Genomic DNA, 23,588 nt, shown 5'->3' on the forward strand with positions numbered 1-23,588 from the left:
TAATCTAACTGCTTAACTATTTATCTACATGGAATTGTCTTAGGGTTTTTTTACAATTTTTTTTTAATAATCTTTACAGTAACATGCCACAGGCACTATCTGATGTGTGGAGACATTTCACTGCGGATAATGTAGAAGGAAAAGATGTGTACATGTGCAAATACTGTGCCAAATCATATGTGAAGAATGCAACAAAGATGCATAATCATCTGGCCAAGTGCATAAAGTTCCCTCAACGCTCACAACAAGGAACCTCTGACAAAAGTCCCTCTACCTCTACTCAAGGTGAAAATGATGAATCAGACACTTTATTGATAGCAACAGCTCATGGTAAGAGAAGAAATCCGTACCGCCCTGCCCACTTCACTGTTGCTCCAAGCAGAGGAAACTGCAGTTCTGAAATACATAAAAAAGCATGAAGACTTCTGCCTGAAGCCCATACACGCCGCAACGTACATGTTGGACCCCAAGTATGCTGGCAAGATCCTCCTGTCTGGTGCAGAGATCAACAAGGCCTACGGTGTCATCTCTACCGTGTCTCGCCACCTTGGCCTGGATGAGGGCAAGGTTCTTGGCACTTCCAAGCAAGGGCTTTGGGATGGAGATGCAATATGGCAGTCATGCCAACATATCTCATCAGCCACCTGGTGGAAGGGACTGTGTGGATCTGAGGCTCTTTCCCCCGTTGCCTCCATCATCCTCCAAATCCCACCAACATCAGCCGCCTCAGAGCGCAAGAGGTCCTTGTTTGGGAACACACACACCAAAGCACGCAACAGGCTGACCAATACAAGGGTTGAAAAATTGGTGGCCATCTGGGCAAATTTGAGTATTTTTGAGCCTGACAACAAGCCATCCTCAACAAGGTTGGAAAGTGACAGTGAAGATGAGGCCTCAGAGTCTGATGTTCAAGAGATGGACATTAAGGAGGTCCAGGGATAAGACATGGAAGCCTGAGAGGAAGACAACCCAAGCTTTAGTTTCTAGACTATCATTTTACAGATGTTTGTTGAAAACGTTTTTGGGAGATGCAATGGGTCATTGGGGATCATTCAATATTCCCTTTCTTTTGTTGTTCAGTGAAATCATCCCATGTGAAGAGTCAACTCATTTAATTAAAGTTCTATCCGTAACTAAATTATTATTATTTTATTTCTATTGAAAGGATTTAATCATTTGCAATTATGTCTACTTATGATAAGTTAAAATGTTTATGTTTCTGTCTCCATATGATATGGTAAATATATACAATGCAAAATCATCAAAATTGAAATAGTATTAATATTAATTTGCATATATTACCGTTAATTCCAATATATTCCCATTAATTCCCATATATTCCTGTTAATTCCCACGGAAAGTTTCCACCTCTGAATATTCCCCAAAATGTGCAATCCTATTCCCCACTCATCTGAAACAGAGAGATGCTACAAGAATGAACATGAAAATTAGCAAGATGGTGATAAAAAGGCACTATATCACTCCATTATATGTCCTAAGCTTGGCCACATGTTTGCTGGTTTAAAACAAGAGGTTAAGTGTAGAGTTGTTAATTGCCAGCAGCTTTTCAGTGTTTTGAATGCAGCTTTACCACAGCAATCAAGTCAAGTGTCATTAATGGAGCTCTCAGTAGGTCCTGGGTGTTGAGTGGCCGGCTAACAGGGAAAGTGTGTGTGTGTTTTCACTCTGAATTAAAATGCACAAAGCAGCAGACATGTGCATAATGACAGTTTGCGCCTGCCTCCAGCATTGCTCGAGTGCTTCCGTTTCAGCTGAAGAGCTCACACACGCAAGCTGCCACAACACACGACACACAGTTGTGACACACAAATACATGCACCCCCATCAAATCTCTCTCAGCTCAGGCCAAACAGAGAAACACACACACAAAAACACACACACACTTAAACACACAGCGTCAGCCCACCGTCTCGTCCACCTCTCGCTGTAAAATGCTAACAGTGGGAGTCAGAGGTAGGCTAAGAGAGGTTTTAGAGGTTCTAATCACTGTGCAGAACAAAGACACAGAGAGGAACAGAGACCAGAGAGGGACTACAGAGACAAGAGGCAGCCTGGAACGGCTCAATTACTGGCGACTGGAGTGGCATAATCAACCTCTAATGGGACCCGGCTAATTGATAGTGGAGACACAGAGAGACGGAACACTTGAGAGGATCGGCTGACTGACTGATTCCTGTGTGTGTGTGTGTGTGTGCTTTTGGGGGGGGGGGGGGGTCTGGCTAGCAGCCCAAATTTGCCTTCAACTGGCACACTGGCCAATTTACGACACTCCACATTCAGAGGAGGGATACCGGCTGTTTTCCCATTGCAGTAAAAAAACACAAAAAACACAGAAATCACAACCAGTATGATTGAATACGAGTACATGAAATGTACAAATGTAAAATGATTTAGCAGGAAAATGTATAAGCACTGACAAAATGTCTAACACTAAGATGTGTTTATTGTTTTGAGTGTGTCCAGTGCAGTGAAAAAAAAAAATCTGATTTGTATCATTACAACAGATAGCAACTTCTGCCTTCTGCTCGGTTCTAGCTAAGATGTGAGTACTCTAAATTTTGTGCTGTCACCGGCAAAACAAATCTTGGTAGACCGAAAGTCGTTCTTCGACCAATCGATTGGTCTTCATTTTTAACTTCTCTAGGGTAGGGAGCAGTATTTTGACATCCGGATTAAAGACGTGCCCAAATTAAATTGCCTGCTACACAGACTCAGAAGGTAGGATATGCATATTATTAGTAGATTTGGATAGAAAACACTCTGAGGTTTCTAAAACTGTTTGAATGATGTCTGTGAGTATAACAGAACTCATATGGCAGGCAAAACCCTGAGAAAAATCCAATATTATTGAAGTTATATGTTAAAAAGGCCCTAAAGATTGATGCTATACATCGTTTGACATGTTTCTACGAACGTAAATATAACTTTTTTTGACTTTCGTCGTGAAATCTTCGGCGCGCTTCCTACATTTGGAGTAGCTTACTGAACGTGCAAACAACAAGGAGGTATTTGTACATAAATTATGGACTTTATCGAACAAAACAACATTTATTGTGGACCTAGGATTCCTGGGAGTGCATTCTGATGAAGATCATCAAAGGTAAGTGAATATTTATAATGCTATTTATGATTTTAGATGACTCCAAAATGGTGGGTATCTGTATTGCCTGCTGTTGTTTTCTGAGCGCCGTACTCAGATTATTGCAAAGTGTGGTTTCCCCGTGAAACATTTTTTAAATCTGTCACAGCGGTTGCATTAAGGAGATGTTTATCTATAATTCTTTGAATAACAGTTTAATATTTTATCAACGTTTATGATGAGTATTTCTATAAATTGATGTGCTCATTCACCGGAAGTTTTTGAAGGAAAAACATTTCTGAACATTACGGGCCAATGTAAAATGGGGTTTTTGGATATAAATATGAACTTTATCGAGCAAAACATACATGTATTGTGTAACATGAAGTCCTATGAGTGCCATCTGATGAAGATCATCAAAGGTTAGTGCTTAATTTTAGCTGTATTTCTGGTTTTTGTGACGCCTCTTTTTGCTTTGAAAATGGCTGTGTGGCTTTTCTTGTTTAGGCAGTGTCCTAACATAATCTAATGTTTTGCTTTCGCCGTAAAGCCTTTTTGAAATCGGACAATGTGGTTGGATTAACGAGAGTCTTATCTATAAAATGGGGTATAAAACTTGTATGTGTGAGAAATTTGAATTATGAGATTTTGGTTGTTTTGAATTTGCCACCCTGCTATTTCACTGGCTGTTGAATAGTGTGTGCCGCATACCCAAGACAGGTTAAAGGTGTATTTTTCCATATATAGACACACCCTATGTGTTTTTATAAAATCAACTATATGCATTGCACTTGTTTGATGCATTAAGCTTACCGTTTGATGAAATAACACACAAATGACTCAAGAGGGAGCCAGGGATCTAGATAACCAAAAGAAAAAAACTAACCTGAACCAACCATTCTCCTACTCCTGCTGGCTTTTGCAGATACTGCCATTACTCTCCTAAAGCTGCCGGTAATAGGCTACACGAGGAGTCGGCAAACTTTCTCATGTGGAATGCCAATTTATCTTACCATTTCTACTGATCTGCGTGGCAGTTATGGTTTTTATATGCACATTTTCGTGGAACAGTTTAATTTAATTTATAATAACGTCTTCATATCTCAAAATCATTGTCATGTGGTTAATCAAAATGTTATCCAAATCTAAATAAAAATTATACAAATCTAAAAAGTTGCTTTTATTGCCATTGCCAACTATGTAAAAATAGCATACATAAAGACAACAAATAAAAGCCTGCAGGTAGAAAATATCATGATTAAAAAAACGTATCCTATAAATCACATTTGCAGACAGGCCATGCGTTGCCATGAACTTGGAACATTGTATCAACAATTAAATTGGGCAGCAGAAGCTTGCGCTGCAACATTGTATAAAATATTCTGGCCCTCAGAGTGGTGCTCGGGACAGACACAGCTGTTGGCTATTTGTGCAATGGATAAGAAGCAGTGCTGGACTTGTGCAGGAGCTCACCAGAGCTGAGTACTGGCACCTCAAGTTTTCTACTGCTTGAGCTCCGGTTCCACTTATAGAATATTAGCTCAAAAGTATTGTGGAGCACCTGCACCTAAATATAAACAGAACCAGCACCCAAAATGACTATCGGAACCTATTTCAGTCCAATTCAAGCACTGTTTAGAAGTAAATCAGGTAGACCATAATGACAAAGCAAAATCTGTTTTTTAGAAATGTTTGCAAATGTATTAAAAACAAAAAACTTAAATATCACATTGACATGAGTATTCAGACCCTTTAGTCAGTACTTTGTTGAAGCACTTTTGGCAGTGATTACAGCATCGAGTCTTCTTGGGTATGACGCTACAAGCTTGGCACACCTGTATTTGGGGAGTTTCTCCCATTCTTCTCTGTGGATCCTCTCAAGCTCTGTCAGGTTGGATGGAGAGCGTCGCTGCACAGCAATTTCCAGGTCTCTCCAGAGATGTTTGATCAGGTTCAAGTCCAGACTCAAGTCCGGGCTCTACACTCTTGGTGGTTCCAAACTTCTTCCATTTAAGAATGATGGAGGCCACTGTGTTCTTGGGGAACTTCAATGCTGCAGAAATGTTTTGGTACCCTTCCCCAGATCTGTGCCTCGACACAATCATGTCTCGGAGCTCTATAGACAATTCCTTTGACCTCATGGCTTGGTTTTTGCTCTGACATGCACTGTCAACTGTGGGACCTTATATAGACAGGTGTGTGGCTTTCCAAATAATGTCCAATCAATTGAATTTACCACAGGTGGACTCCAATCAAGTTGTAGAAACATCTCAAGGATGATCAATGGAAACAGGATGCACCTAAGCGCAATTTCGAGTCTCATAGCAAAGGGTCTGAATACTTACGTAAATAAGGTATCTGTTTCTTATTTTTAATACATTTGCAAAAATGTCTAAAAACCTGTTTTCACTTTGGCATTATGGGGTATTGTGTGTAGATTGCTGAGGAAAAAAATGTATTTAATCCATTTTAGAATAAGGCTGTAACGTAACAAAATGTGGAAAAAGTAATGAGGCCTGAATACTTTCCGAAGGCACTGTATACATATTTGCTACTGCTCGACTAAAAGAATCTTGGTCGACCAACATCCTATCGACCAGTTGACTAATTGTGGTCAGCCCTATCAAAATTAGACATTCTTTCAAATACCTACCCCTATTAAAACGCGCATTTAAACGTGGACACAGATACACTCTCTCTCTCACACTCAGTAACCGGAAGGTTGGTGGATCGAATCCCCGAGCTGACAAGGTAAAAATCTGTTGTTCTGCCCCTGAGCAAGGCAGTTAACCCACTGTTCCCCGGGTGCCGAAGAAGTGGATGTCGATTAAGGCAATCTCTGATTCAGATGGGTTAGGTTAAATGCGGAAGACACATTTCAGTTGAATACATTCAGTTGGACAACTAACTAGGTATCCCCCTTTCCCTTTCATGGGTTGTAATGTTAAACTGCCACAACAAACAATAAACACAGAAATGAATATACAGTAGAACGAAGCCTTAGCCTGGGAAAAGAGTATGCTTGCCAAAGCCCTCTCCAAAAGGGTATCCTTATACTGTAGCCACAGCCATTACAACATCGCCATCCCTGCTAATGCTTTTATTGTCATTGTAATTTGAATTCTCTGTCTGGATTTTGTCCCCTAGATAACATAAATATCGTTTTTATTTCTAGTAGCAATGTGATGAAGCAAGCTTGGTTCTCTTCCAGACTCCAAACCTCAGCCTCTGGACCTTTAAAGTGAGAGCCAATGGCCTGTCTATAGGCCAGATGTTTTACAAAGACTGACTGCAAAGCCACATATGTAAAAATAACAAGAGTAATATCCATACCCATTAAATTGGACAAATGTCTTCTGAGACAGAGCTAAATTCTAAATGTCCTGCTTAAATAAGGCCATGCACGTACGCACAGCATATACACGCACAAGTCCACGCGCACGTATGAGCAAACACACAAGCACTCTACTGTGGTGAGCCAAGACATCAAAAGCAACTTTTACTTCACACACTCACCCATACATACAAGCAAACACACACACACCACCACAAGGATTATAACGTTATACTGCCAAACACACAAACCAATAGAAGGAAACCCTAGGAAGGTCACTCACCATCTGAGAACGACTCTTAGGGCAGCCATTGATGTCTTCAATCTTCTCATTGGCTAAAGACGAGAGAGAGAGAGAGAGAGAGAGAGAGAGAGAGAGAGAGAGAGAGAGAGAGAGAGAGAGAGAGAGAGAGAGAGAGAGAGAGAGAGAGAGAGAGAGAGAGAGAGAGAGAGAGAGAGAGAGAGAGAGAGAGAGAGAGAGAGAGAGAGAGAGAGAGAGACACAGAGAGAAAGGTGTTCTTGGTGTTACCCCTGGTTCTTACTCCAGCATGTTCCTACTCAGTGCCAGAGAGAGTAAGTGAGGAGAGCAGGCCTGTGACTGGGTGGAGAGGGTCACTGCCCCCTCTTTCTTCTGAGAGATGAAACCCAATCTAGTTATAGCAAATGTGTGTGGGGCCACTAGGGGCCAGGCAAAATTGGCTGGGAGAAGTGGTGTGTGTGGCTCCCCCCTCCCTTCGAGGCCCAGCCCACAGCAGCTGAGACAAGGTCTCTCTCTCTCTCTCTCTCTGTGTCTCTCTCTCTCTCTCACTCCTCACTCACTCACTCACTCACTCACTCACTCACTCACTCACTCACTCACTCACTCACTCACTCACTCACTCACTCACTCACTCACTCACTCACTCACTCACTCACTCACTCACTCACTCACTCACTCACACACACAGCTGACAACTGTGCCAACACTACAGCCTGGTGGGGCCCACTGTGGATCTCCGCCACAGGAACCTGACTACCACCCACTGCAGGAAAATAAAGGGTTATTCCAGTGGGTCCAAACTTTGTATCAGGGGGATAAACACTTGCACATAAACACACCCTGTGGAATTTACAGTGAACAAAAATATAAACCCAACATGTAAAATGTTGGTCCCATGTTTCATGAGCTGAAATAAAAGATCCCAGAAATTTTCCATAAGCAGAAAAAAAACGTATTTCTCTCAAATTTTGTGCAAAACAAAATATGTTCACATCAAGGTTAGTGACCATTTCTCCTTAGTGAAGATAATGCATCCACCTGACAGGTGTGGCATATCAAGAAGCTGATTAAACAGCATGATCATTACACAGGTGTCCCTTGTGCTGGGGACAATAAAAGGCCACTCTAAAATGTGCAGTTCTGTCACACAACACAATGCCACAGATGACTCAAGTTTTGAGGGAGTGTGAAATTGGCATGCTGACTGCAGGAATGTCCACCAGAGCTGTTCATTTTTGAAGGTTCATTTCTCTACCATATGTCGTTTGAGATCATTTGCCGATATGTCCAACCGGCCTCACAACCGCAGACCACGTGTACGGCGTCATGTAGGTGAGCGGTTTGCCGATGTCAACTGTTGTGAACAGAGTCGCCCCATGGTGGCGGTGGGGTTATGGTATGGACAGGCATAAGCTACGGACACAGTTGCATTTCATCGATGGCAATTAGAATGCACAGAGATACCATGATGAGATCCTGAGGCCCATTTTAATAAAGGTATATGTGACCAACAGATGCATATCTGTATTCCCAGTCATGTGTAATCCATAGATTAGGGCCTAATGAATTTATTTCAATTGACTGAGTCCCTCATATGAACTGTAACTCGGTAAAATCTTTGACATTTTTGCACGTTGCATTTCTCATTTTGTTCAGTATATATTATGACTCTTCTAAACCCTGCCATTAACTGTCATTCGGGTCTCCCCTGTTGTCTCCTACCAAAATAATGTGCCGCTGATCCCAGCCAGGTCCCTGACCCTGTGTCTCTGTCCCCCTGCTTCACACCCACTGAGCTGCATGGTCAGATTTCAGTAGAAATTGTCTGGTGCAATATTTCTGGTGTCTGGTGTGATATTTCCCCCCAGAGGGGGAAAGGAAACTATGAATGAACTGGTGAATGGGGCACTCATATTAGGATTGGAAGAGGGATAAAGCTCAGTTACATGAGTGTAGCAGTAGTCAAGCCCAGCGACACAGCCAGACAGACTTAGTCAAATGAGTCAGCCGTAGACGTCCTTTGCAATGAACACCACCTCTGCTTTACCTCACCTACTTGTGCATTTGAGTGTGTGCGCTTGCGCGTGTGCACGTTTACAATAGCGTGAGCCACTGTTTCTTACCCTACACTGTCCCCTAGGGATACAGAGACGGGGGGGGGGGGGGATGGAAGACAACCCAGTTTGTGTCATAACAGATCATCAGAGATGTATGCTTATGTCAAACGCGCATCCGTGATGAAGCTCGCCATCCAGTGACTACCGAGGTTAAATCTGAGCATCGAAAGACACAAAGAAAAAGAGAACAGAGGACTCGGTGTCTCCAAACCCACCCATCCTGCCATCGACGCGACCAAAGGCCCGCTAGCCTACTCTTGACTTTCAGAGAAGCATGATCAAAATGATAAGGTTTTTCTTGTTCTCTACTCCAGATTCTAGTCCGAATTCTATGAAGACTCTTAGTCCACGCAAATGTTTCTACGACGTGGGACCATGACGTGTTCTGCGCTAAATGACTCTTGTTCCTAATTCTGTGCGTGCTCTACATGAATAATGTATGATGTTCTGCGTGTGTTCTGAGATTTGAGGCAGTGTTCTGATACAGTTCTACAGAACTCTGGGAAGCAGAGGAGTGATAATAAGTCATTGGTCAGCTGATGTGACAGTGCTGTAACCTCAGGGCACTGTCTCCCCCTTCCACCAGCCGTCCTCTTTAAAAGATGACAGGGCAGCTTGTGAAGTGGGACAATTACAGGACTCTGACTTAGGGGAGGGGGCGCAAAATGACATTACAAAACTTCCCTCAGTCAAACTTCTCACTGACTGCACCATTGTCAAATATTTCAGGGTAGTAAACTGAGGGATTTTCCCCAACTCAACTTTGGAGAATAATAACTTGTTGATAATACCTCAATAACATACTATGTTGAAAGTAATACCTTTATGAGGACAGTCCATCACCAATAGCATGTAACATTACGGCGATTACTGTACACACATACATTAGTATACATAGCGTTACAACTTCAAAGTATAAATACAGTATCTGCATGAGAAGTCTTGTCCATCAACTGAACTCATAGGCAGTAACGGTAATAATAAGGCTTCAAGAGAAGAAGACGGTTAATAAAGTGTACCCCTTACCGACAACCTGTATGATCTCGGCCAGCAGAACTCCGTCTGTAACGTCTGTCTGCAGGTCCTTGATAAATCGCTTGTGTCCTGACTTGGCTAGGTAGTGGTTGGCCCAATCCGTATAGATCTGTTCAGGACACACACACACACACAAAAACACCATCCATTTATTAGACGCCCGGGGAACGACTAATATCAAAAGCAAAACACAAGTATTGCGCCCCTGCTTTTTAAGAAGCCATGCGGGTGTTTCAAATCCCATAACACTTTAAAAAAAAAAAAAGGACAAATGACTCAAATTCAAAAGAAATTTACGACTCGAATAAAATAACGACATGGTTGAATAGGACCCGCGCAGCCCCTTTTCTTTTGTTGGGGCTCAGGGGCTGGCATATATCCGCGTGGTGTTCAAACTGGGACCATTGTGCTCGGATAGCGCAGCAGCGCGAGTGGACGGTTTCAAGACGACAGAAAAGGCCCTTCAGAGTGCCCGAGGGAGGGGTACGGGGATTTGATTTAATGTCTGAATAATCGGAATAGTTTCGTTTGTAATTGGTTGTTGCAGACAACTCTCTCTATCTCCAGCTCTCTCACTCTCCAAGGCTGCTTGCCTCTCCCGGATTGAAGGCCGGTGAGGGATTTATTTGGGTAAATAAATTTAAAAAAACAAGCAAGATCAAAGGGTGAGAAAGATGCAAATGGTCGGAGAGAGAGATTTGAGATTAAACATGTTGGTAACAAACAAAAGCATTGAAGTAAGGACACAGTGATGCTTAATTAGAAATAACGCCAATTAGGTAGGGAAGGGGATGCCGGACATATACAGAAAATGTTGCTAGAGTGTGTTTCATGTGGAAAGTCGTAGAAACAAGTTCAAAATCGCAAGGCAAATCGTCAATCAAATTCTGGAGTAACCGAATTGAGTCTGACATAAGTGTTTTTGTCTGAGGCATCCGGGATGAATCGGAGCAATGTTTTGCTGCTGCCATCACTTCCGTATTTCAACCCGCTAAATTAAGCATCACACACCGTGCACACGCACACACAATGTGACTCCAGTTCTCTGTGTTTTTAAAGGTAAATAGACCTGGGGCTAATTCAGTGTTACTCATCATATGAATCACTGCTCTGAACCCTTCATCTCAAACACACACACAGAGCAAGGTTCAAACACTGTTTTAAGTAGGCTCTCTCTCTCTCACACACATGAACACACACAGAGCAAGGTTCAAACACTGTTTTAAGTAGGCTCTCTCTGTCTCTCTCACACACATGCACACACACAGCTATAACATGGCTCAGACAGTGCTAAACGAACCTTTAAGCAAAGGCTAACATTCTCTCAAAATACTGGGGGTTTTGCAGTAAGAAAAGGAATGTGGGGGGTGCTTCGAAGCAGTTTTATGCAGCAGGTAAAATGAGGGGTTTGGGTGTAATTAAAAACAAGGTAAAATGAGAAGCTGTCAATCATTGGAGCAGAACAGGAAGCAGTTAAAGACACCCCTGAGGGTGGGAGGGGGCAGGTGTAAAGGGAGGAAGGCAGTATGGTGGAGCCATCCTATCCACATCCATACACAGGAGCTCATGTAGGCTCATCATTATTACTGGAGATGAAACATACGTCTAGTTGAATGCTCCCCATCGGTATTATAAAATCCAATGTTCGATCAATAGCCCTAGATTTGAAGGGGATATACTAAACACAAAATAAAGCTGGTAATATGTGTTCATTCTCTACGGGGATGTAATCCTGTAACATACTGTATCTGGGGAATATCAAACCATTGAGCACAAGGTGTTGAAAAGACGCATTTTCAACCAAAATAATGTATTTTCACGATTGACATCAAAGGTTTGACTGACATCAAAGGTTAAAGGATCCAGTGGATCACTGGATTTCATGACTTATTGAACTGGAAGGACTATCACAATAACAACACATAGTGTAGGACTTCAGATCCAAACATACCCTGAGGGTATATGAAGAAGTTACGGGGCACTGAGAATAGGGAACACAGAGGGAGGGAAAATGACGAGAGAGAGAGTCCTACTTTCAAAACGCTACAGTGCAAGGCTGCTGAAATCCCACTCACTAAAACCAGAACACACACACTAAAAAGACCTGCCTGTGCTTTCCAACCCACTTACACGAATAACCTGTCAACTACAGTGGGGGAAAAAAGTATTTGATCCCCTGCTGATTTTGTACGTTTGCCCACTGACAAAGAAAGGATCAGTCTATAATTGTAATGGTAGGTTTATTTGAACAGGGAGAGACAGAATAACAACAAAAATATCCAGAAAAACGCATGTCAAAAATGTTATAAATTGATTAGCATTTTAATGAGGGAAATAAGTATTTGACCCCCTCTCAATCAGAAAGATTTCTGGCTCCCAGGTGTCTTTTATACAGGTAACGAGCTGAGATTAGGAGCACACTCTTAAAGGGAGTGCTCCTAACCGCAGCTTGTTACCTGTAAAAAAGACACCTGTCCACAGAAGCAATCAATTAATCAGATTCCAAACTCTCCACCATGGCCAAGACCAAAGAGCTCTCCAAGGATGTCAGGGACAAGATTGTAGACCTACACAAGGCTGGAATGGGCTACAAGACCATCGCCAAGCAGCTTGGTGAGAAGGTGAAAACATTTGGTGCGATTATTCGCAAATGGAAGAAACACAAAAGAACTGTCAATATCCCTCGGCCTGGGGCTCCATGCCAGATCTCACCTCGTGGAGTTGCAATGATCATGAGAACAGTGAGAAATCCGCCCAGAACTACACGGGAGGATCTTGTCAATGATCTCAAGGCAGCTGGGACCATAGTCACCAAGAAAACAATTGGTAACACACTACGCCGTGAAGGACTGAAATCCTGCAGCGCCCGCAAGGTCCCCCTGCTCAAGAATACATATACATGCCCGTCTGAAGTTTGCCAATGAACATCTGAATGACTCAGAGGACAACTGGTGAAAGTGTTGTGGTCAGATGAGACCAAAATGGAGCTCTTTGACATCAACTCAACTCGCCGTGTTTGGAGGAGGAGGAATGCTGCCTATGACCCCAAGAACACCATCTCCACCGTCAAACATGGAGGTGGAAACATTATGCTTTGGGGGTGTTTTTCTGCTAAGGGGACAGGACAACTTCACCGCATCAAAGGGACGATGGACGGGGCCATGTACCGTCAAATCTTGGGCATTGAAAATGGGTCGTGGATGGGTATTCCAGCATGACAATGACCCAAAACACACGGCCAAGGCAACAAAGGAGTGGCTCAAGGAGAAGCACATTAAGGTCCTGGAGTGGCCTAGCCAGTCTCCAGACCTTAATCCCATAGAAAATCTGTGGAGGGAGCTGAGGGTTCGAGTTGCCAAACGTCAGCCTCGAAACCTTAATGACTTGGAGAAGATCTGCAAAGAGGAGTGGGACAAAATCTCTCCTGAGATGTGTGCAAACCTGGTGGCCAACTACAAGAAACGTCTGACCCCTGTGATTGCCAACAAGGGTTTTGCCACCAAGTACTAAGTCATGTTTTGCAGAGGGGTCAAATACTTATTTCCCTCATTAAAATGCAAATAATTTTATAACATTTTTGACATGTGTTTTTCAGGATTATTTTGTTGTTATTCTGTCTCTCACTGTTCAAATAAACCTACTATTAAAATTATAGACTGATCATTTCTTTGTAAGTGGGCAAACGTACAAAATCAGCAGGGGATCAAATACTTTTTCCCCCCACTGTATTAGGGTTATTACCCTGTTAGCAAAGAAGCCTAAAACAGCACTTAACACACCAGAAGATGCCTTTGATCCATGTCTGACTGCGCTGTCAGCCACTCTGGGAAATCTCCACATCACAGGGAAAAGCCCCGCTCTTCCAGAACATATCTGATTATTTCTAACCTCACCAACTATACGCGCCAACCGTACTGACAGCATCCCACCAACCGTACTGACAGCATCCCACCACCCGTACTGACAGCATCCCACCACCCGTACTGACAGCATCCCACCAACAGCATCCCACCAACCGTACTGACCGCATCCCACCAACCGTACTGACCGCATCCCACCAACCGTACTGACAGCATACCACCAACCGTACTGACCGCATACCACCAACCGTACTGACCGCATACCACCAACCGTACTGACCGCATACCACCAACCGTACTGACCGCATACCACCAACCGTACTGACCGCATACCACCAACCGTACTGACCGCATCCCACCAACCGTACTGACCGCATACCACCAACCGTACTGACCGCATCCCACCACCCGTACTGACAGCATCCCACCAACAGCATCCCACCAACCGTACTGACCGCATCCCACCAACCGTACTGACCGCATACCACCAACCGTACTGACCGCATACCACCAACCGTACTGACCGCATACCACCAACCGTACTGACCGCATCCCACCAACCGTACTGACAGCATCCCAGCACCCGTACTGACAGCATCCCACCAACAGCATCCCACCAACCGTACTGACCGCATCCCACCAACCGTACTGACCGCATACCACCAACCGTACTGACCGCATACCACCAACCGTACTGACAGCATCCCACCAACCGTACTGACCGCATCCCACCAACCGTACTGACCGCATCCCACCAACCGTACTGACCGCATCCCACCAACCTTACTGACAGCATCCCACCAACCGTACTGACCGCATCCCACCAACCGTACTGACCGCATCCCACCAACCGTACTGACCGCATCCCACCAACCGTACTGACAGCATCCCACCAACCGTACTGACAGCATCCCAGCACCCGTACTGACAGCATCCCACCAACCGTACTGACAGCATCCCACCAACCGTACTGACCGCATCCCACCAACCGTACTGACCGCATCCCACCAACCGTACTGACCGCATCCCACCAACCGTACTGACAGCATCCAACCACCCGTACTGACAGCATCCCACCAACCGTACTGACAGCATCCCACCAACCGTACTGACAGCATCCCACCAACCGTACTGACTGCATTCCACCAACCGTACTGACAGCATCCCACCAACCGTACTGACAGCATCCCATCACCTGTACTGACAGCATCCCATCACCCGTGCAGTATCGAAGAGCCCTTACTGCTGCTCGATCATCCTATTTTTCCAACTTAATTGAGGAAAATAAGAACAATCCGAAATTTCTTTTTGATACTGTCGCAAAGCTAACTAAAAAGCAGCCTTCGCAAATGGAGGATGGCTTTCACTTCAGCAGTAATAAATTTATGAACTTCTTTGAGGAAAAGATCATGATCATTAGAAAGCAAATTACAGACTCCTCTTTAAATCTGGGTATTCCTCCAAAGCTCCATTGTCCTGAGTCTGCACAACTCTGCCAGGACCTAGGATCAAGGGAGATACTAAAGTGTTTTAGTACTATATCTCTTGACGCAATGATGAAAATAATCATGGCCTCCAAACCCTCAAGCTGCATACTGGACCCTATTCCAACTAAACTACTGAAAGTGCTGCTTCCTGTGCTTGGCCCTCCTATGTTGAACATAATAAACGGCTCTCTATCCACCGGATGTGTACCAAGCTCACTAAAAGTGGCAGTAATAAAGCCTCTCTTGAAAAAGCCGAATCTTGATCCAGAAATTATAAAAAACTATCGGCCTATATCGAATCTTCCATTCCTCTCCAAAATTTTAGAAAAAGCTGTTGCACAGCAACTGACTGCCTTCCTGAAGACAAACAATGTATACGAAACGCTTCAGTCTGGTTTTAGACCCCATCATAGCACTGAGACTGCACTTGTGAAGGTGGTAAATGACCTTTTAATGACGTCAGACCGAGGCTCTGCATCTGTCCTCGTGCTCCTAGATCTTAGTGCCGCTTTTGATACCATCGATCACCACATTCTTTTGGAGAGATTGGAAACCCAAATTGGTCTACATGGACAAGTTCTGGCCTGGTTTAGATCTTATCTGTCGGAAAGATATCAGTTTGTCTCTGTGAATGGTTTGTCCTCTGACAAATCAATTGTAAATTTCGGTGTTCCTCAAGGTTCCGTTTTAGGACCACTATTGTTTTCACTATATATTTTACCTCTTGGGGATGTCATTCGAAAACATAATGTTAAATTTCACTGCTATGCAGACGACACACAGCTGTACATTTCAATGAAACATGGTGAAGCCCCAAAATTGCCCTCGCTAGAAGCCTGTGTTTCAGACATAAAGAAGTGGATGGCTGCAAACTTTCTACTTTTAAACTCGGACAAAACAGAGATGCTTGTTCTAGGTCCCAAGAAACAAAGAGATCTTCTGTTGAATCTGACAATTAATCTGGATGGTTGTACAGTCGTCTCAAATAAAACTGTGAAGGACCTCGGCGTTACTCTGGACCCTGATCTCTCTTTTGAAGAACATATCAAGACTGTTTCAAGGACAGCTTTTTTCCATCTACGTAACATTGCAAAAATCAGAAATTTTCTGTCCAAAAATGACGCAGAAAAATTAATCCATGCTTTTGTTACTTCTAGGCTGGACTACTGCAATGCTCTACTTTCCGGCTACCCGGATAAAGCACTAAATAAACTTCAGTTAGTGCTAAATACGGCTGCTAGAATCCTGACTAGAACCAAAAAATTTGATCATATTACTCCAGTGTTAGCCTCCCTACACTGGCTTCCTGTTAAGGCAAGGGCTGATTTCAAGGTTTTACTGCTAACCTACAAAGCATTACATGGGCTTGCTCCTACCTATCTTTCCGATTTGGTCCTGCCGTACATACCTACACGTACGCTACGGTCACAAGACGCAGGCCTCCTAATTGTCCCTAGAATTTCTAAGCAAACGGCTGGAGGTAGGGCTTTCTCCTATAGAGCTCCATTTTTATGGAATGGTCTGCCTACCAATGTGAGAGACGCAGACTCAGTCTCAACCTTTAAGTCTTTACTGAAGACTTATCTCTTCAGTAGGTCCTATGATTAAGTATAGTCTGGCCCAGGAGTGTGAAGGTGAACGGAAAGGCTGGAGCAACGAACCGCCCTTGCTGTCTCTGCCTTGCCGGTTCCCCTCTTTCCACTGGGATTCTCTGCCTCTAACCCTTTTACAGAGGCTGAGTCACTGGCCTACTGGTGTTCTTCCATGCCGTCCATGGGAGGGGTGCGTCACTTGAGTGGGTTGAGTCACTGACGTGGTCTTCCTGTCTGGGTTGGCGCCCCCCCCCCTCTTGGGTTGTGCCATGGCGGAGATCGTTGTGGGCTATACTCGGCCTTGTCTTAGGACGGTAAGTTGGTGGTTGGAGACATCCCTCTAGTGGTGTGGGGGCTGTGCTTTGGCAAAGTGGGTGGGGTTATATCCTGCCTGTTTGGCCCTGTCCGGGGGTATCATCGGATGGGGCCACAGTGTCTTCTGATCCCTCCTGTCTCAGCCTCCAGTATTTATGCTGCAGTAGTTTATGTGTCGGGGGGCTAGGGTCAGTCTGTTACATCTGGAGTATTTCTCTTGTCTTATCCGGTGTCCTGTGTGTATTTAAATATGCTCTCTCTAATTCTCTCTTTCTCTCTTTCTGTCTTTCTCTCGGAGGACCTGAGCCCTAGGACCATGCCTCAGGACTACCTGGTATGATGACTCCTTGCTGTCCCCAGTCCACCTGGCCGTGCTGCTGCTCCAGTTTCAACTGTTCTGCCTGCGGCTATGGAACCCTGACCTGTTCACCGGACGTGCTTGTTGCACCCTCGACAACTACTATGATTATTATTATTTGACCATGCTGGTCATTTATGAACATTTTAACATTTTAACATTTTGACCATGTTCTGTTATAATATCCACCCTGCACAGCCAGAAGAGGACTGGCCACCCCTCATAGCCTGGTTCCTCTCTAGGTTTCTTCCTAGGTTTTTGGCCTTTCTAGGGAGTTTTTCCTAGGGAGTTTTTCCTAGCCACCGTGCTTCTTTCACATGCTTTGCTTGCTGTTTGGGGTTTTAGGCTGGGTTTCTGTACAGCACTTTGAGAATATCAGCTGATGTACGAAGGGCTATATAAAAATAAATTTGATTTGATTTGATTTTGATTTGATTTGACCTGTACTGACAGCATCCCACCAACCGTACTGACAGCATCCCAGCACCTGTACTGACAGCATCCCACCAACCGTACTGACAGCATCCCAGCACCCGTACTGACTGCATCCCACCAACCGTACTGACAGCATCCCACCAACCGTACTGACAGCATCGCAACCAACCGTACTGACAGCATCGCACCAACCGTACTGACAGCATCCCACCAACCGTACTGACAGCATCCCAGCACCCGTACTGACTGCATCCCACCAACCGTACTGACAGCATCGCACCAACCGTACTGACAGCATCCCACCAACCGTACTGACAGCATCCCACCAACCGTACTGACAGCATCCAACCACCCATACTGACAGCATCCCACCAACCGTACTGACAGCATCGCACCAACCGTACTGACAGCATCCCACCAACTGTACTGACAGCATCGCACCCCCACGCTAATATGCGTGTTCGTAATAGTATAATAACCCATTTTAGTGTTGACTTTGTAAATAAAGTCAGTGGGGAAGACAGACCTAAAATGTCAAATAGGGAAAAAGATGAGTGGATTTTCTATTTCATCAGTGTTGTGTTTGTTACTTGTTAATCTATGATTCTTTCAGGAGGGGAAATCCCACATCAGCAACATTCTCGAAAATGTCCAGTAATCCCACCCTCTCATCCCAGGATTGGGGTTCTTTTTTTGGGAGCTGTAAATCGGTAAGGGGGACATTCCCTCCTCAAGGGAATGCAATGTGACACTGAGCGGCTGGGATCTGATTCATACACAGTCTCTGACCACTCACTGTACCCTTTACAAGACCCCTGTGTGTGTGTGTGTGTGTGTGTGTGTGTGTGTGTGTGTGTGTGTGTGTGTGTGTGTGTGTGTGTGTGTGTGTGTGTGTGTCATCTAAAGGGTCACACACTCGGACCAGTAAACTAACAACAATGTTCTATGAACACAAACACACACACAGCTGCCCTTAAGCCACACACAACTGTCTCTCTCCCACTGCATGCCTTGGCCGTGCCACACAAACATGCCCCACAACCAGCCTCCAAACACCACCCAGGCCTACTGACTCATCAATCCAGCATATGATGCCCCGCAGAGGGCATGACGCACACAGGCCTCCCCCTACAGCGCTGGATCATGGGCTGGGGAGGTAGAGAGAGAGGGAGAGGGAGGACAGGCAGCTCATCACACTGACGTGCCCTTTACTTGTGCTGGTAGGGACTTTCGGGAAGAGAGGAGATGGTGATTGGAGTGGATGCTTTGATGTCAAATGCATACTCTCACAGCTAGTCATTGCATACTGATTGAAGTAGGGAACGCTAAACAGGTGAGGGTGTGTGTGTGTACATGCATGCATGTGTAAAGAGAAGGGATTAACTTACTCTTTCATCTTTCACTTTGTTTGCCATGCATCCTTTGACTTGACACACACACACACAGTCTTGTATAACTAACCTTGTGGGGACACAATTCAGTCCCATTCAAAATCCTATTTTCCCTAATCCTAACCTTAATCCAAAAACATAACCTTAACCCTAACCCTAGCTCCTAACCCTAATTTTAACCTTAACCCTAAACCCCGTAGAAATAGCATTTGACTTTTGGTACCCACAAGTATAGTTAAACACGTCCACCCCCCCCTTCACAAAGCAGCCTAAAACAGCACAACACTTAACATACCATTATGTCTTAATCTAGTGAAGTGAAAGAGAACCACGTTAAGAAAACATACAGTGACATCTGGCCAGGAAGTTAAACTCTGTTCAACTTGCTAACGGCATAGCACTGAGCGCAGAAAATACAATTTCACTCATTTACTTTTGCGCTCCTGAAGTGAGGTTTCTACTCCCAGGTGCATAAAAGAACAACTGACAAAATTCTGTAACTTATGTGATTTTTGCAAGTACAGTACACCAAGTTGGCTCAAACTTCTCTCCCGAGTGTTCTCCATATTGAGCCTCTGTGGTGTTTTGGCATTCATGCATACTTTCCCTCTCACCCTTGTCCCAAATCGACTGCATTACAGCTCGTCTTTGTGAGAGGTATTGACATGTTGAAATCACCAAGCTTTTTAAGCGACTAGCGCACAGCTCGGTCACTCATACAATACCCCACAAGACATGCCACCATTGGTCCCTTCAAGTCCAGAAAAAAACTATGGGAAAACGCACAGTACTACATAGAGCCATGACAACATGGAACTCTGTTCCACGTCATGTAACTCAGTCAAGCAGTAAAATCTGATTTAAAACAAAAACAGATAAAACTACACCTTATGGAACAGCGTGGACTGTGAAGAGACACACACACACACACATAACTCGCATACACATGCTAACACACGCACATACATATACTGTATATATATATGTATGTGAAGAGGGCACGACAATGCCTATTCCCCTCAGGAGACTGAAAAGATTTGGCATGGGTCCTCAGATCCTCAAAGTTCTACAGCTGCACCATCGAGAGCATCCTTACTGGTTGCATCACCGCCTGTTATGGCAACTGCTCGGCCTCCGACCGTAAGGCACTACAGAGGGTAGTGCGTTCGGCCCAGTGCATCACTGGGGCCAAGCTTCCTGCCATCCAGGACCTCTATACCAGGCGGTGTCAAAGGAAGACCCTGAAAATTGGCAAAGACTCAAGCCACCCTAGTCATAGACTGTTCTCTCTGCTACTGCATGGCAAGCATTACCAGAGCGCCAAGTCTAGGTTCAAAAGGCTTCTTAACAGCTTCTACCCCCTGTGTACCAGTACCCCCTGTATACAGCCTTGCTACTGCTAGAATATTGTTGCTCTTTAATTACTTCTTATTTTATACTTCAGTTTATTTTAGTAAATATTTTAACACTTATTTTTCTTAAAACTGTTGTTTAAGGGCTTGTAAGTACGCATTTCACTGTAAGGTTGTATTCAGCGCATGTGACAAATACAATTAGATTAAAAAAAAACTTTTTACCGCTTTTTCTCCACAATTTCTTGATATCCAATTGGTAGTTACAGTCTTGTCCCATCAATGCAGCTCCCGAATGGACTCGGGAGAGGCGAAGGTCGAGAGCCGTGTGTCCTCTGAAACACGACCCTGCCAAGCCGCACTGCTTCTTGACACACTGCTCGCTTAACCCAGAAACCAGCCGCACCAATGTGTCGGAGAAAACGCTGTACAGCTGGCAACCGAAGTCAGCGTGCACGTGCCCGGCCCGCCACAGGAGTCGCTAGAACGCGATAGGAAAAGGACATCCCAGCCGGCCAAATCCTCCCATAACTCGGACGACGCTGGGCCAATTGTGCGCAGCCTCACGGGTCTCCTGGTCGCGGCCGGCTGCGACACAGCCTGGGATCGAATCCGGGTCTGTAGTGATGCCTCAAGCACTGCGATGCAGTGCCTTAGACCCCTGTGCCACTCGGCAGGCCCCACACATACATTTAAGTATTGTTATTTTTCTGTATTATTGATTTTGTATTGTAGATATGTTATGGTAGAGTAGTGTGTAATAATGTGTTGTGTTATGCATTGTTTTATTGTATGTCATTGTGATTGGACCCCAGGAAGAGTAGCTGTTGTCTTGGCAGCAGCTAATGGGGATCAGGAATAAAATACAAATACAAATACTGTACACACAGCATGCTACCTGCCCCTGTCCGCCCCTCTCCATAAATACACACAATTTCCTCTGTAAGTCCTCAGAGGAACCTGGCTCAACACCAGACCAGCTACTTTGGGTTGACCCCTCGTCTTCATTTTCTAAACCTCCGGTCCCCTCTCTTTTCCTTTCCCTCTGTTTATCAGTCCTCTCTCTCTCACTAGGATGTTACCATCAGTGCCTGGTCTCTCTCTTCTCTTTCTCCTTGTTCCTCTTATCTTCCCTGTTCCATTCATCACTTCTTTCTTCCTCCCCCCTTTCTCACTTTTCCCACTTCTAATACATGATCTATTTTTCATGTTTTTCTCTTTTCTACATTCACCTTGTCTCTTTCTCCCAGATCGTAACCCTCTCTCAGCAAGCCACTCAAGGCCCTTACCGTTTTAAAGTGCTCACAGGAGAATCGGCTGGGTCCCCTGACAGGCACCCTGTGGCCCACACACACCGCCATCCAGGCCCCTCAGGTGGGGCAGAGGGGGACAGGAATAGGGAAAGAGGCTGTACGTCCAGAAAACTCCCCAAAAAGACAGGACTAGAGATAAGCGCTCGTTATAGCGACACTCTGTCACATAGACGAGGTTTTAAATATAGCCACGCTGTCCGCCTGACGACTCTCTCTCTCTCTCTTTCTCTCTCTCTCTCTCTCTCTCTCTCTCTCTCTCTCTCTCTCTCTCTCAACTTCCCATTTTATACCTCTCTTCACTCTGTCACGCACTGTCTCTGCTCCTCTCCAACTTGCTCTAAGTCACCGTCTCAAACGCACTCCACTCTTAAACTCTTTCTTTCTCTCCCTCTATGACTCCCTCAATCACTGAGTCAACTCTTCTCTCCTATCCCTCCTTCTAGCTCTCAGCCCCCCCTCTTCCCAACCCCTGACTCATAACCCTCCCATCCCAGCTCAATAGTCTCCTCCCCTTCCCAAGATGCTGCTAGGATCAGACCCCCAGACAGATAGTGTAAACAAGATGAATGCCTATGTGTCAGAATAACAAGAAAATACCTCTGACAGCCTTTTCACTGTCCTCTTATACCCTCCACACCTGGCACTGTACATAGAGAACACACACAGGCACACACACTTGTTCAGGGGAGGTCTGACACATTTGAGAACCCGGAGACAGGTGGACAAAAGGGGAAAGTCTACCCTCATTACTTGAGATTTCCCCATCTATCATCTCCAAGCTATGTGATGTCTTCTTCGCAGAGAGAACGTTCACTGTCCTTAAACTATCACGTCTTGCCTTTGGCAGTGAATCTGAAGAGTATGAATATGCGTGTTAATGTTTTTCCATTGTAAAGGATCATATCAGCGGCATAGTGTACTGTACTGTACACACACACACACACACCTCCACTTCCCAGTCATAGCCTAACATGCTACCTCACCCTTCCATCACCATCAAAACCAATTCTGTCCTCTCCTCATCCATACGGCTGGGGCTGGCGTTAACATGGGGCGACACTTTCAGCCCATGTCAGGGTAGGCACCAGATGTCTGATGGGAGAATGATGGATAACTATCCAACGTGACCCAATGCCCATCTGAAGGGGAGGACCCAGAAAAGGAGGAAGTGTAACCGCAGTGTTTAGGGTAAATCACTTACCACTATCACAGAGTGGCCCGCGGAAGTGTTTTTTCACCCCTGCTGCACAAACACACACAAACACACTTTGGTCCTATTTGAATGATGTCACCTCCACCTAAAACACACGCGCTAGAAAGTACAATAAAAAATATATATATTTGAGTGACAGGCCAGACCCTGAATCCAGACCTCTCATAGGTTTCAGCCAATCAGTGAATACCTTAACAAACAGATGGCTTATGGGAAATCAGTATTCATCCGCTGCATGATATGACAACAATTTGTACTGCAGGGAGAGGGGGGGGGGGGGGGGGGGGGCGCTGGCTGTCTAACTGCTGCTGCTAACCACTCAATACCTGTCACAACTCATCGTAGGAATAAATGGGTAATAAAGACAAGAAAGGGAGGGGGAGAGAGAGAATGTATTCAGCTTATAAAATAGGGTGATGGGGAGGTC

The 23,588-nt window shown here is 44.8% G+C and overlaps 1 protein-coding gene across 14 annotated transcripts in view; it reads right to left on the reverse strand.

The window, feature by feature from the left end:
• Positions 1–23,588, reverse strand: part of nav2a (neuron navigator 2a) — a 310,780-nt gene that overhangs the window by 89,223 nt on the left and 197,969 nt on the right. For 13 of the 14 annotated variants that reach the window (XM_082957697.1, XM_082957700.1, XM_082957694.1 and 10 more), the window contains 2 exons: positions 9,837–9,954; positions 6,718–6,770 (listed from right to left, as the gene is read on the reverse strand). In XM_082957697.1, coding sequence (XP_082813823.1) covers positions 6,718–6,770; positions 9,837–9,954 — 171 coding nt within the window. Of the gene's footprint in view, positions 1–6,717; positions 6,771–9,836; positions 9,955–21,924; positions 22,333–23,588 lie in introns of those variants that run through there. The other variant, XM_082957698.1, reaches the window with a different exon arrangement.

This window comes from Salmo salar, chromosome 11, assembly GCF_965601325.2.
Source record: "Salmo salar chromosome 11, fSalSal1, whole genome shotgun sequence".
Taxonomy (NCBI): domain Eukaryota; kingdom Metazoa; phylum Chordata; class Actinopteri; order Salmoniformes; family Salmonidae; genus Salmo; species Salmo salar.